At 37.6% G+C, this 15,007-nt stretch overlaps 1 protein-coding gene across 1 annotated transcript in view; it reads right to left on the reverse strand.

Annotated features, from left to right (window-relative positions):
• Window positions 1-15,007, reverse strand: part of CUNH1orf87 (chromosome unknown C1orf87 homolog) — a 143,540-nt gene that overhangs the window by 83,073 nt on the left and 45,460 nt on the right. Inside the window, exons 3-4 of the mRNA XM_042782439.1 lie at window positions 2,675-2,810; window positions 1,023-1,286 (exon numbers count right to left, since the gene is read on the reverse strand). Coding sequence (XP_042638373.1) covers window positions 1,023-1,286; window positions 2,675-2,810 — 400 coding nt within the window. The remainder of the gene's footprint in view (window positions 1-1,022; window positions 1,287-2,674; window positions 2,811-15,007) is intronic.

Below are 15,007 nucleotides of genomic sequence, written 5' to 3' on the forward strand. Positions count from 1 at the left end.
TTCCTCCAAATGATTTTGAATTTTGTTCCACACTGTTCTTCCTCTCTATCCAGGATCTCCTACATCCCTTCCAAGTGGATGACAGTGGTAGCCATGCACCATCTAGTTCTTCTGGTCTCATAGTTGTATAGGTTGCAGATCGGATGGTGTACCAGTCACTAGGACTGATTGTTTCCATTTGAGAACTAACTTTTGATGGCCTACTAATTGCTAGGCATAGGAAGAGGTCATTTGCATTTGTTATATTACTAAATGCTGAGATTATCTCTATGAGTTCTTCATTTTTGACGATTGTGTTCTTTGTCTATCATCTTGCTATTCACACATAACTACTAATGATTTGCCCACTGTCATTCCATCTTCCTGTTTTAGAATATGTTTCTCTGTCTCCCTGAATTTGGTTACTTTTGAACTGTGCTTTACATTCTCCCCATTTGTAAGCTCTATGAAGCACAGTGCCTAGAGAACTGGCTTTGTTGTTGGGGTATCTATGTTTTACTCCTGGGTCTACCATTAATTCCTTGGTGCCCTGAGAATGTTCCTTGACCTCTCTGGGCTTCAGTTCACTAATTGGTAAAATAGTGGTGGTGAATTATATTTTGAAGATAATTCCCACCTTTAACTCTCTAGGAAATTTTCATGACATGTAGAAGATTTTAGTCAAGTATGCCACTCTTACATTGGGAACTGCAGGCAGAGTCAGCTTATGAATAGACTCAATGGACTCAAGTGTGCCCATTATTATGAATCTATGACTAACCTAATAGATTCAGAGTAAAAAATGAAAATTGGGACAGGAAAGCCCTTAAAAGAGAAATTAAACAGGAGATCCAAATCTATTTCTTATTCTTGTCTATTCTGACTAGAAATTTCTATATATGAATATAAATGGGCTTTTTACCTTAGGAATAAATAGTAAAGATTATTCTTAAAGGAATCAACCTCTCAATTATGTTTGTCCTGGTGTGTACAAGTGAGAAAAACAAAAGGAATCCACACTTGAAACAGCATGATGGCCATACCATTTCAGGAGAGCCCTTTCCCAAAAATCTCTGGCAAAGGATCTTGATTGTTGGTAACTTCAGAGGGACTTCATGCCTCAAGAAGAGACGACTTAGCTGAGATTGGAGAAGATACCCTGAAGAGACGGGGTCCAGGATCTTCAGCTCTTTCTGAATCTTGTCTAATAATTTGGAACTCAAAGGACACGACTTGAGTTCTCTTCTGACCAGGGAAAGAAGAAAAGTATCTTCCCTTGTTGTTCTGCTTGGCCTCTGACCAATATCCTGACACAAACAATAGGAAAAAAAAAAATCAACACAGCTGGCTCTAAAATGAGAAGGTCAATGCAAGAAGCACAGGCACAGTGGAACTAATGTCAGAATGTCCAAGTTCAGCCTGACTTAGAACAGGACAAGTTGGTAACACCTTGTGATAGTTAAGATTGTATGTCAACTTGGCTGCGCCATGGTTTTGAGTGGCTGGGCAGCTGGATGTAGTTATTCCTCATGATGATATTGTAATCACCTCAACGGTGGAATCTGCTGTGAGTAGGTAAGAAGTTGCCTTCAGGGTGTGGCCTGCTTCCAGTATATAAGGAGAAGCTTTGAGAAAGCTGTCTAGCTTTTTGGCACATTTGGATATGTGTTGCCTGCCAATTTGGGGATTGTTCCTAGACATGAATAAGTGGCCTGCTGTGTGCCTGATGATCTTGGGATTTTGCCATTTTACCTGTCAATCTTGGATTTGTCAGCCTCAGCAGCCAGCAGCTGCATGAGTCAGAAAAAGCATCCAGCTCCAGAGGAACAAGAGGCAGAGCTGAAGCCCAAGGTTGAGAGGCCTTCTCTCAGTCCCTAGAGTTGGCACTTTGAACTTGGACTTCTAGCCTCCTAAATTGTAAGAGAATAAACCCCTGTTTGTTAAAGTCATCCATTTGTGGTATTTATGTTATAGCAGGACTAGAGACCCAAGACATACCTGAAGGTAAGTATTCATTCTGCATCTATTCATTAGTTTGCACTTCACTAGTTTTCTTCAGGAGAAGAAGGGAAGCATACTATTTCAGAGTACCTACTGGATTACAACAGTCTGATCTACAACCAATTATGAAGATAGTGGAAGAAAGGCCTGGTGATCTATTTCCAAAGAGTCAGCCATTAAAAACCCTGTGGAGCACAGTTCTAATCTGATGCATGGGGGTCATCAAGAATTGGAATTGACTCTATGACTGGTTTACTCTGTTAGAAGGCTGTTACATTATCTGTGTTTTTTAAAAAATAACTTTTATGATTGCATGAGAATTTGGAATAATGGGCCCACTGGTTTGGGCATTCAGGCTAAAGTTTGAGGGAGCAGGTAAAGGATGATGCCCAGATCTTTGTTGAGGTAACTGAGAGAACAGTCAATCTTCCTGAGTGTAGGAACCCTTGAGAAAAAGGAAGCTGGAGGAAGGTGAAGAGTTCAGCTGAGACATATAAAGTTTGACTGTGGACTCCTCAGGGGAAGCTTATTGGCAAGTAAACTGGATGGATGATCTAGACTCACGAGAGGAATCTGTTGTCCATCAGTCCATCCCCAGACTGTCACTTCACTCTCTCCACATGAAAACCTACAGTCAGCAAATAATACCACTTCATCTACAGAGAAACAACTCAACTTCTCTTAGCATACACACCTCTGGTTGGTCAGAGCCGCCCCTCACCATCTGTTCCAGGGTCCAGTCTCTAAGGTTTCTCCTGGGGAGGCCATGTATGTAGGATAGGGACTGGTCTCCGGTTGGTACTGAGCTGCAGTGAACACGTGCCTGATTAGGAATAGTAAAGAAGCAAGAAAAATTAGAACAAGGGGCAGAAAGAGTGAGAGAGAAGATAGAAGGGAGAATATTAATGAGCCAACCAATTTCCTAAAATACATTCTCAGTTGCAAATGAACGTCAGGCCACTTAATGTGACATTTGAGTTCCCAAAGAAGAAAGCTTCTTTCAAGACTCAGGATTATGTGATTAACACATTTGAGGGAAAGGGGAACAGAATTAGATACTATTTGTGCAACAAAGAAAGTATCTATGATAGAAAAAAAAGGTATTCAAAGGTAAATATAGTTTCTTAATAGAAATAAGCACATCCTTAGGCTGATTTAATTAGCAGATTTGGGGTGGGGGGCAGCAAAGGCACTGCGAGCCTTGTCAGCAATGGAATAAAAGAGATTAAAATGTTCAGAATATTACATCCCAAGAGCAATGTTATTAAAGGTTATAAGAGAATGAACGATGGAAAGAGGGTCAATGATAAAAATTCCATTCCCTCTTGCTCCGACCATAGTCGTTTTTAATATCAGGTAAATGAAATGAGACACAATTGGAAGGGCTTACTGAAAATTGAATGTCTACTCGGTGGTGGTGGTGTTGTTAGGTGCCATTGAGTAGGGTCTGACTCATAGCGACCCTGGGCACAATAGAACTAAACACTGCTCAGTCCTGCACCATTCTCCCAATCTTTGTTATGCTTGAACCAATTTGCAGCCACCATGTCAATCCATCTCACTGAGGATCTTAGCATAGTGCCTAAGGGATTTGACTGCTAACCAGAAGGCTGGAAGTTCCAAGCCCCCACTCCTCAAAAGGAAGATTGGGCAATCTACTTCTGTAGAGACACCGCCTTGGAAACCCAAGGAGGAGTCACTATGAGTCAGATCCGACTCAACGGCAGCAAGTTTGGTTTTTTTATTTTTTTTGGGGGGGTGGGCGGGGGGCTTTGACTTTACCAAGTGTGATATCTTTCTCCAAGGACTGGTCCCTTCTGATAACATGACCAAAGTAGGTGAAACAAAGTCTGGCCATTTTTGCTTCTGAAGTGTACTTCTTGTACTTCTTAGTTTTCTTCAGTTTCTGCTTTTTAGTTTGTACTTTGTACAAGAAGTACAGCTGTACTTCTTGCAGGACAGATTTGTTCATTCTTCTAGCAGTTCGGTATTCTTCATCAACACCGCAATTCAAAGGTATCAACTCTTCTTCAGTCTTCCTTATTCATTGTCCAGCTTTCACATGCACCATAAGGTGGTTTAAGTGCACCTCAGTCTTTATAGAGGTCCCTTGCAGTATAGTTGCCCAGTGCAATGCAATATCTGAATTCTTGACTGCTGTTTCCATGGGCATTAATTGTGGATCCAAGTAAAACGAAATCCTTGAAAATTTAAATATTTTCTCCATTGATTGTGATGTTACTTATTGGTCTAGTTGCGAGGATTTTCATTTACTTTATGTTGAGGTATAATCCATACAGAAGTTTTTGGTTTTTGGTCTTCACCAGTCAGTGCTTCAAGTCATCTTCCCTTTCAGCAAGCAAGGTTGTGTCATCTGCATATCACAGGTTGTTAATGAGTTTTCCTCCAACACTGATGCTGCATTCTTCTTCATATAGTGTAGCTTCTTGGATTATTTGCTCAGCATACAAATTAAGTAAGTATGGTGAAGTGATACAACCCTGACACACACTTTTCCTGATTTTAAACCAGGCAATATCCCCTTGATCCATTTGAATGACAGCCTCTTGGTCTAAGTATAGGTTTCTCATGAGCACAATTAAGTGTTCTGAAATTCCCATTTTTGAAATGTTATCCATAATTTATTATGATCCACACAGTCAAATGCCTTTGCATAGTCAATAAAACACAGATAAAATTGCCCATAAAATCCTTCAATACTGCAACTTGAGGCTCGAATTTTGTCTTCAGTTCTTTCAGCTTGAGAAATGTTGAGTGTGTTCTTCCCTTTTGGTTTTCTAACTCCAGGTCTTTGCACATTTCATTATAAAACTTTACTCTGTGTTCTTGAGCTGCCCTTCGAAATCTTCTGTTCAGCTCTTTCATCATTTCTTCCATCAAGAGCAAGTTTCAGAGTCTCTTCTGACATCCATTTTGGTCTTTTTTTACTTTCCTGTCTTTTTAATACCATTTGCTTTCTTCAAGTATGATTTTCTTAATGTCTACCCCAAATCTTGTAGTCTTTGGTCATTAGTGTTCCAACAGCAAATCTATTCTTCAGATGGTCCCTAAATTCAGATGGGATATAATCAAGTTTGTATTTTGGGTTCCACAGACTTGTTTTAATTTTCTTCAGCTTCACCTTGAACTTGTAATGAGCAATTGATGGTCTGTTCCCCATTCAGCTCTTAGCTTTGTTTTTACTGATGATATTGAGCTTCTCCATCACCTCTTTCCACAGATGTAGTCAATATGATTCCTGTGTATTCCATCTGGTGAGGTCCACGTGTGTAGCACAGTTTATGTAGTGGAAAAATGGTACTTGCAATGAATAAGTCATTGGTCTTGAAAAACTCTATTATGTGATCTCCGGCATCATTTCTATCACCAAGGCCATATTTTCCAACTACCAATGATTTTTCTTTGTTTCCAATTTTCTCATTCCAATCACCAGTAATAATCAATACATCTTGGTTGCATGTTTTGTCAATTTCGTATTGCTGTAATTGGTAAAATTCTTCAATTTCTTCAACTTTGGCTTTAGTGGTTTGTGAATAAACTTGAATGATAGTAGTATTACCTGGTCATTATTGTAGGTGGATGGATATTATCCTATCACTGACAGATTTGTACTTCAGGATAGATTCTGAAATGTTTTTTTGATGAAAAATGTGATGCCATTCCTCTTCATTTTGTTATTCCTGGCATAGTAGATCATATGATTATGTGATTTAATAGGGCCAATACCATTTCAGCTCACTAATGCCTAAGATATCAGTCTTTATGCATTTCATATCATTTTGACAACTTCCAATTTTCCTAGTTTCATACTTTGCACATTCCACATTTTGATTATTAATGGGTGTTTTCAGCTGCTTCTTCCTATTTTGAGTTGTGCCTCATCAGCAAATGAACTTCCCAAAAGCTTTACTCCATCCACTTCATTAAGGTAAACTCTACTTTGAAGAGGCAGCTCTTTCCCAGTCATATTTTTAGTGCCTTCCAAGCTGAGGGGCTCATCTTCTGGCACTATATCAGACAATGTTCCATTGCTGTTCATAAAGTTTTCTAGGAATATATCAAGCAATGTTTCACCACTATTCGTAAGGTTTCATTGGCCAATTTTTTTTTTCAGAAGTGAAACCTGTTCACAGTGAGTTACCCTGCTGGTATTTGAAATGCCGGTGGAATAGTTTCCAGTCTCACAGCAACACACAAGCCACCACAGTATGACAAACTGACAGCCAAGTGGTAACTCATCAGTATAGATTCCCACTACTATCTAGTCAATTCAGACTCATAGCGACCCCCATTGAGTTTCTAAGGCTGTAAATCTTTATGGAAGTAGATTGCTTCAAGTTCCTCCCACAGAATAGCTGATGAGTTTGAACCACCGACTTTCTGGTTAGCCACTGAATGTCTTACCACTGCACTACCAGAGCTCTTTATCAGTATGGATAGCAGCCTACAAATATTTTATAGTCATGAAATATTTTATGGAAAAATCAAGAGCCTCACTACAGTGGATAGGAGTGATATGATTCTACATGGGCAAAAGAATAAGAAAAATGATTTATTGGGCACAAACTGTATATGAAACACCATATATGGCTTTGGTCATGTCATTAAATTTAATCCTTACAACAAACCTATTAGGTAGGTAACAACAGCACACTTTTACATCTGGAAAACTAAGGCTTACAAAAGTTAAATAACTTTATTTCTTTATTTAAAGCATATTTATGGCATACTTGGCCTCAGCCAGACACTGTGGTAGGTCATACACAGAACCAAATGGGGAGGTTCCTGCTCTCACAGAGTTTGCAGATAGTAGGAGGCACAGCAAGCAACCATGACCATACACTATGGATGGGAATAAAGGCCATTATTGGAATAGCTTATATGTCACCTAGCTTGAACTTGGTGGCCACAGAAGGTCTGCTGAAAGAGGTGACATCTAAATCTAGACTTGAAAGATGAGTTATATTTAGAGTTAATAGGCTAAGGAGCAGGGAGGGAGAAGGAAAAGAGAAAAAAAAAAAAAAAGAGAACATTACAGAAGAAAATAATTGGATTTAGAAAACCCTAAAAGTGCAAGTATATAGGAGACATATGGATGGTTTTGGAGAAATAAAAGTAGTTTATAATCTAAGTGGTGAGAAGAGCAAAAAAGTAAGGCTAGAGAAGGAGGCAAAGAAAAGTGGTGAGTGGTCTTCTAACCCTTGTTAGTGCCTGTGCTTTATCTAGAGGGCAGTGAGGGGCCATGGGAATGTTTTAGCAGAGTGTTGACTGTATCAGTGTTATGGATTGATTTGTGTCCCTCCTCCAAAAAAAAAAAGATTAATGTTAAATCCTAATCCCTGTACCTGTGAATGTGGCCCTGTTGAAATAATGATTTTCTTGTGTTGAGTTAATGGGGTCATAATACCACAGCATAGGTCTTAAACCTAATCTATTCTGAGTGTTGCATAATCAAAAAGGAAAACAGACACTGAGAGTCACACACACAAAGGAAGACAGCATGCTTATTATCTATAAGCCAAGGAATTCTAAGAAACATTAGGGACTGCCAGAAACTGAAAGTTACAAGGAATGCTCTTCTACCATAGACAGAGAGATCTGCTTGATGTCCTGAATTCAGACTCCTAGTCATCAAAGGGAGCTCTGATGGCTCAGTGCCTAAGGCATTTGACTGCTATCCAGAAGGCTGGTGGTTCAAACCCACCAGCCACTCCTCGGAAGGAAGGTTGAACAATCTACTTCCATAGTGATACCATCTCAGAAACCCAAAGAGGAGTCAGAAACCCAAAGAGGAATCACTATGAGTCAAAATCGACTTGACGGCAGTGAGTCATCAAAACTGTATAACAATAAAGTTCTATTCTTTAAAGCCACCTGTTTGTGGTATTTTTGGCACAGCAGTAGTAGGTTAACTAAGACAATCAGACTAGTTCAAAATTTACTTCCTATAAATTGTACAGACAAGATTCAACCTTTGCTCTTCACCATACTGATAGGATGAGAGAGAGTCAACCTTTAGTCCACAGAGAAATTTCACTCTGAAAAATACTTGATTGGTATTTTAGACATACTTCAACATATGGCTATCAGAACAATGTATTTCTTAGCAAGTTGTTTCTGATATAAAATATTTCTATTTTCAGTCACACACAAACAGTTTTCTGCCTCTTAGAATTGATATACTTCTAGATGATGGTGTTCTAAAGAAGCATTCAACAATGCCTAATCATTTCAATAGAGTCAATCTTTTCTTTAACCCACTTTAATCTAACTTAAGAACCAAAAGTTATTAATTGAATACCTTTATCCCTGACACTACAGATAGAGTTGAACAAGGCAGATATGAGTTCTACCCTTGCAGATATTTTGGCCTTTGTTAACAGACTAAATTTTATGTCCTCATCTAAGTAATGGGGAAAATATATTGTCTTCCTAGGAATGCTGTGAAAATGAGTGTTATACGTATCTAAAATGTTTTTCAAAGTATAGTATGTATTTGTTCGTTATTTCTGTGTGTCTCTTCCCTGTAAAATATGATCTTCATGTGTTGTGGGACTCTGTTTTGTACAGTGCTGACTCACAGTGTAGAGAACATGGCTGAATCTGTTGATAATAACTTAATTCCTTTAAAGGAATAAAGGAATCAAGTGTCATAGATGTTGATGATGTCTTGTTCAGGACAAGTGCATGCTGGGCTTTAGATTTCTTCTTTGTTGATACAAATCATTATTCTCTGTTGCTTTACAAAAGCAAAGAGAGTTCACAAAGTTTCAAGGAAAATAAAATGAGGATATACTCTTTAAGAATCACTCTGTCAATGACCTCATGAGTTGCCACAGTATCTACAAAGGCTCTAATACTACAGGCTTCTCTCATTTGCTTTGCTTTTGTTTGGAGAAGACACAATAGCCTGAAAAGATTTCAATACATACTACTTTTGTTATGTTTACCTAAAAAAATTGGTACAAAGAAGCACAGGAATTTAACACAGATTTAGTAACTCTTCTTAGGGTGCTGAAATATGCATGAGTTGGAAGTATAAACAAGTCTTTTAAAGATTGCTTATAAATAAAATGACTTTAAGTAGAAATCACGAAAACTCTTGTACAAGACAAGTGAACACAACAAATTGTCTTATTATATAATTAAAAAATGAAAAAATAGCTGAGGCTTGGAAGAAAATATGCAGAGACACCAAAAAGAAACACAAATTTGAAAAGTTCTGTTTCTCAACTTAAGATCAATGTCTTGATGTGTTCTAGAAAGTTTTAAATGGCTGAAAAAGAGCTCTAGTGAAAATGAAGACAACAATGAGAAAAATAAGTGTTAAAAGTTTGAATAGGAGGTTTTTAAGAAATTTAGAATTAGAAAAATTTTTTATTTCCAAATTTATTTGGTGCATAACATGATTTGTCGGGGCCGACTCAACGGCAAACAACAACAACAACAAAAATGTGATTTCAATGTATATTGCAGAAAATAGAGTAAATATCATTTGAGTATTTTATTTACCTTTGTAAACACTTATATTTTAACTTTTTATTATGTAACACTTCAAATATAGGCACCTGTAGAGAGATTAAAAACCAAATTCACTGCCATTGAGTTGATTCTGACTCATAGTGACCCCCATTGGGTTTCCAAGGCTGTAAAACTTTATGGAAGCAGACTGCCTCATCTTTTCCATAGAGTGGCTGGTGAGTTTGAACCACTGACCTTTTGGTTAACAGCTGAATGCCTTAGTCACTATACCACCAGATCTCTTTTACAGAGAGAATAGTATAAAGAAACTCCATATACTTATCAACCAGTTTTAGCAATTACGAACTGACAATCTTGTTTAATCTGTATCCACGCCTACATCATGCCCCAGTAGAGAGAAAGTGAATGCCAGATAGTATATTTTTTCACCAATGTTATTTCAGCACATGTCTATAAAGCAGTGTTCTCATTGTGGTCCTTGGGCTAAATGTCTCAGCATTACCTGGGAACTTATTAGGAATGCAAATTGTTGGACGCACTCCACATCTACCAAATAAGAATCTCTGGGAGTTGGGTTTAGAAATCTAAGCTTAATAAACACTCCAGTAATTTTGATGTACATTAAAGCTGAGAACCCCTGCCTAAGGATGTTGTCATTGCTGTTGATAGGTGCTGTTGAGTTGGCTCTGGCTCATAGCAACGCCATGTACAGCAGAGCAAAACACTGCTGGGCCCTGTGCCATCCTCACGATCCTTGCTATGCTTGAGCCCACCATTGCAGCCATTGTGTCAATCTATCTCATTGAGAGTCTTCCTCTTTTTGCTGACCCTCTTCTTTTCCAAGCATGATATCTTTCTCCAGGGACTGGTCCCTTCTGACAACATGACCAAAGTAGGTGAGACAAAGTCAGGTCATTCTCGTTTCCAAGGAGCATTCTGGCTACACTTAAGGATTCTTAAAATATAATTGTGATAACATTATTACACTAAAAAAAATATTATTAACAATTCCTTAGCATCATCAAATACCAGTGTTCAAATTCCCTCAAATGTCTGATAAATCTTATTTTTATAGTTGTTTCTTCAAAATAGAAATCAAATGAGATCCAAATATTGCAATTGGTTAGAATTGCTTAAATATTTTAAAATTTTCAAGTCTTCCTATTTCTCTTCTCTTTTATCTTTTGTCTCCTTTTTTTCAATTATTTCTTTGCAATGTATTTGCAGAAGAAGCAATATTTTTGCCACATAGCGTTTCTAGATTTTGTTTCATCCCATGATGTTTAACATTTTCATCTTTCCCTTTTGTTGCCTTTAAACTAGTAGTTAGATCAAGAGTTTTGATCATACTCAAGTTCAATTTTTTTAAACAAGATTATTTCATAGCTGGTACATTCTCCCATGGAAGCAAGTGTTGTTGGTTGTCTTTATAAAATGTCATCAGGCACTGATGCTCATTGATTAAGTCTATTATTTCATTAATGCTTTGAAAAATGTCAATGTTCTTATTCTGTCATTATTTCTTTATTTATTAACAGGAATACTTCTATAAAAAGAAAATTTCCCTCATCAACCATTTGGTTACCTAAGATACAGTTTATATATAGGAAAGGCAGACTGAATACATGCTTAATCTTTTCTTCCTATTTACTAGTATTCAAAATTATGAGTTTGTATTTTATTTCCTAGAATTCTTTAGTGGTGAGCAATGTGGTTAGTTTTTTTTTTTTTTTCCTTTTTTTCTTTTAAATCATTATGAACTCATGGATTTAAACATATTAGATGTTTAAATATGTTGCAATTATTATTCTCATTTATGCCCAAATTGTTCCATCTTTGGCTAGTGGGAGTGTTAGATCTGTTTTTGTTTTTGACAGGTCTTGGGAGGTCTTTGATACATTCGTTGCTTAGATAAGAGTAGATGTTCCAGGTCAAACCCAGAATTAGCCTTTCAAAATTATGGAATAAAATGCAGGTCCTAAGGTGCTCATTACTACTAAGTTTGCCATTTGTTTCTAAGATATTTTCAGTGGACAGACTAGGAAACACATTGTTTTTAAAGAGTTCATGCTGATATTTCCAATTTAAACTCCTATAGTGGGACTATAGGACTACAGGAGTTTTACATAATGTAATTAATATTATATCTGCATTTTATTTATCTCACACCCAAATTCCAAAGTCCAAACAACACCAGCATAACATAACCACTCATTTGCTTTATCCCCCAGTATACATAGAGAATAGCAACAGCAACATGATCGTTATTGAAAACATCTAAAATATTATTTTGAAGCATTTTCCTTAGTGTATATAAACCATTAGAGACATACAGTGAAGTCATTAGGTTTTAAAGTAGCTCCACTCTGTTGGTTTTACTGACAATTGATATACAGGTTCATAAGGCCTACCTGCTGGTATCTTTGCCCTTATGTCATCCCTTCCCACATTTAATAAGGGTTAGTTTAGGTGACCAATAGATTCTTGTAGAAAAAAGCGTATGTCACTTCTGTGATTAGGTTATAAAAGACATCGCGGTTTCTGTTTTGGTTGTGCGGGTTCTCCTTCTTTCTCCCCTTTCTCTGTGGAAGCTAATTGCCATGTAATCAGCAGTCCAACAGAAAGGCCCAAATGAAAAGGAACTGAGACCACTGGCCACATACAGCAAAAAAATCCAAGGCTTGTGTCAATAGCTACACGTGTGAGCTTGGAAGCCCAAGCCCATCCATTAGATTGCAGTCCTGGTTGACATCTCAACTGAAATGTCATGAGACACCCTGAACGAGAACCATCTATCTAAGCCACTTCCAGATTTTATTAAATATTTTTAAACATTTTATTGTGTTTTGGGTGAAAGATTACACAGCAAATTAGATTTCCATTCAATAATTCATACACAAATTGTTCTGTGGTGTTGGTTGCAATCTCTGCGATGTGTGAACACTCTCCAATTTCCATCTTGGGTTCTTCATTTCCATTCATCAATTTCCCAGCCTCTCTCTGCCTTCTCATCTTTATTTGGGCAAATGTTGCCCGTTTGGTCTTGTATTGTTGGTTGTTCTAAGGAGCACATTCCTCAAAGGTGTTATTGTTTATTTTATAGACCAGTCTGTTATTTGGTTGAGAGGTGACCTCCAGGAGTGGCTTCAATTCTGTGTTGGAAGGGTGATTTAGGGCAATAGTCTCAGGGGTTCCTCCGGTTTCTGTCAGACCACTATGTCTGGTCTTTTCAATCAATATGAGTTACGTTTACATTTTTCTTCCATTCTTGCTGAGACTTTCTATTGTGTCCTTGGTGAGAATGGTCAGTAGTGGTGACCAGGCACCATCTAGTTCTTCTGGTGTCAGGCTAGAAGAGGCTGTGGTTCATGTGGAGAATTAGTCCTTTGGACTAATTGCTTCCTAGAGTCTTTGGTTTTCTTCACTTAGCTGTTCTCTGGGTGGGAAAAGACCCATAGTTGTGTCAAATAGCTGCTTGCAAGATTTTAAGACCCTAGATGCTACTCACCAAACTAGGATGTTGAACATTGTCTCTATGGATTGTTATGCCAATCAATCTAGATGTTCCCTGAGACTATGGTCCTTATCCTTCAAGCCCTGTAGCTCAGTCCTGTGAGGTGTTTGGTTATGTTAAAGAAGTGTCCATAGTTGTGCCCCCATGTACTCTATTGTGTATATGAATATACATGCAGAAATACAAATATTTACAGAGAAAAATCCATAACCAAAACTATATATGTATATGGGTGTAGACTGTATGACCTCCTACACCTATTTAGCATACATTAACTATTTATGTTGTTGTTGTTATGTGCCATCAAGTCGGACCCAACTCATAGAACTATTTATGTATCCAATAACAAATTATTGTTTGTTATTAATGTTGTTGCAGGATTATATATGTTATAGTTTTATGGTAATTCTCCTTTATTCTTGCATACACATCAGTGTCTTCCTTTGCCTTGGTCACATTGTGGTGACTTCCTCCATATTGTGGATTGCCTTTCCAACTTCATAAGAATTGACAGGCATCTACTATCCAGTTGCAAGACCAGCGACTTATTCATTGCAAATACCTTTATGTCAACAACTCAAACAGTGGCTATACATGTAGACTTTACCAGATGGAGTACACAGGAATCAGACTTACTACATCTGTGGCAAGAGGTGATGGAGAAACTCATTATCTTCAGCCAAAACAAGGCGAGGAGCTGACTTTGGAACAGATCATGAACTGCTCATATGCAAGTTCAAGTTAAAGCTGAAGACAATTAAAACAAGTCCACGAAAGTCAAAATATGATTTTCATTATATCCATCCTACATTTAGAGAACATCTAAAGAATAGATTTGATGCATTGAACACCAATGACCGAAAACCAGAGGAATTGTGGGATGACATCAAGGACATCATCCATGAAGAAAACAAAAGTTCATTAAAAAGACAGGAAAGGAAGAAAAGACCAAAATGGATGTCAGAAGAGACTCTGAAACTTGCCCTTGAATGGAGAGTAGCTAAAGCAAATGGAAGAAATGATAAGAAAAAATAGCTGAACAGAAGATTTCAAAGAGCAGCTCGAGAAGATAAAGCCAATTATTATAAGGAAATGTGCAAAGACCTGGAGTTAGAAAACCGAAAGGGAAGAACACAATTGGCATTTCTCAAGCTGAAAGAACTGAAGAAAACATTTAAGTCTCGCGTTGCAGTATTGAGAGATTCTATGGGCAAAACATTGAATGAAGCAGGAAACATCAAAAGAAGATGGAAGGAATGAACACAGTCACTGTACCAAAATGAATTGGTCGATGTTCATCCACTTCAGAAGCTGGCATATCATCAAGAACCAATGGTACTGAAGGAAGAAGTTGAAGCTGCACTGAAGGAATTGGCAAAAAACAAGGCTCCAGGAATTGATGGATTATTCATTGAGATGTTTCAACAAATGGATGCTGTGCTAGAGGCACTCACTCAGCTATGTCAAGAGATTTGGAAGACAGCTACCTGGCCAATTGACTGGAAGAAGTCTGTATTTGTACACATTTCAAAGAAAGTTGATCTCACTGAATGTGGAAATTATTGAACAATATCATTAATATCACACACAAGTAAAATCTTGCTGATGGTAATTCAAAAATGGTTTCAGCAGTATATTGACAAAGAACTTCCAGAAATGCAAACTGGATTCAGAAGAGGATGTGAAATGAGGGATATCATTGGTGATGTCAGATGGATCTTGGCTGAAAGCAAAGAATACCAGAAAGATGTTTGCTTATGTTTTATTGACTCTGAAAAAGCATTTGATTGTGTGGATCATAACATTGAGATAATTGTGGATAACATTGAGAAGAATGGAAATTCCTGAGCACTTACTTGTGCTCATGAAAAACCTGTACATAGACCAGGAGGCTGTCATTCGAACAGAACAAGGGGATACTGCATGGTTTAAAATCAAGAAGGGAGTGTGTTAGGGTTGTATCCTTTCACCATACTTATTCAATTTGTACACTGAGCAAATAATCCAAGA

The sequence above is a fragment of the Orycteropus afer genome, unplaced genomic scaffold (assembly GCF_000298275.1).
Source record: "Orycteropus afer afer isolate SDZICR_OR568_19922 unplaced genomic scaffold, OryAfe1.0 scaffold00318, whole genome shotgun sequence".
NCBI classification, from domain to species: domain Eukaryota; kingdom Metazoa; phylum Chordata; class Mammalia; order Tubulidentata; family Orycteropodidae; genus Orycteropus; species Orycteropus afer.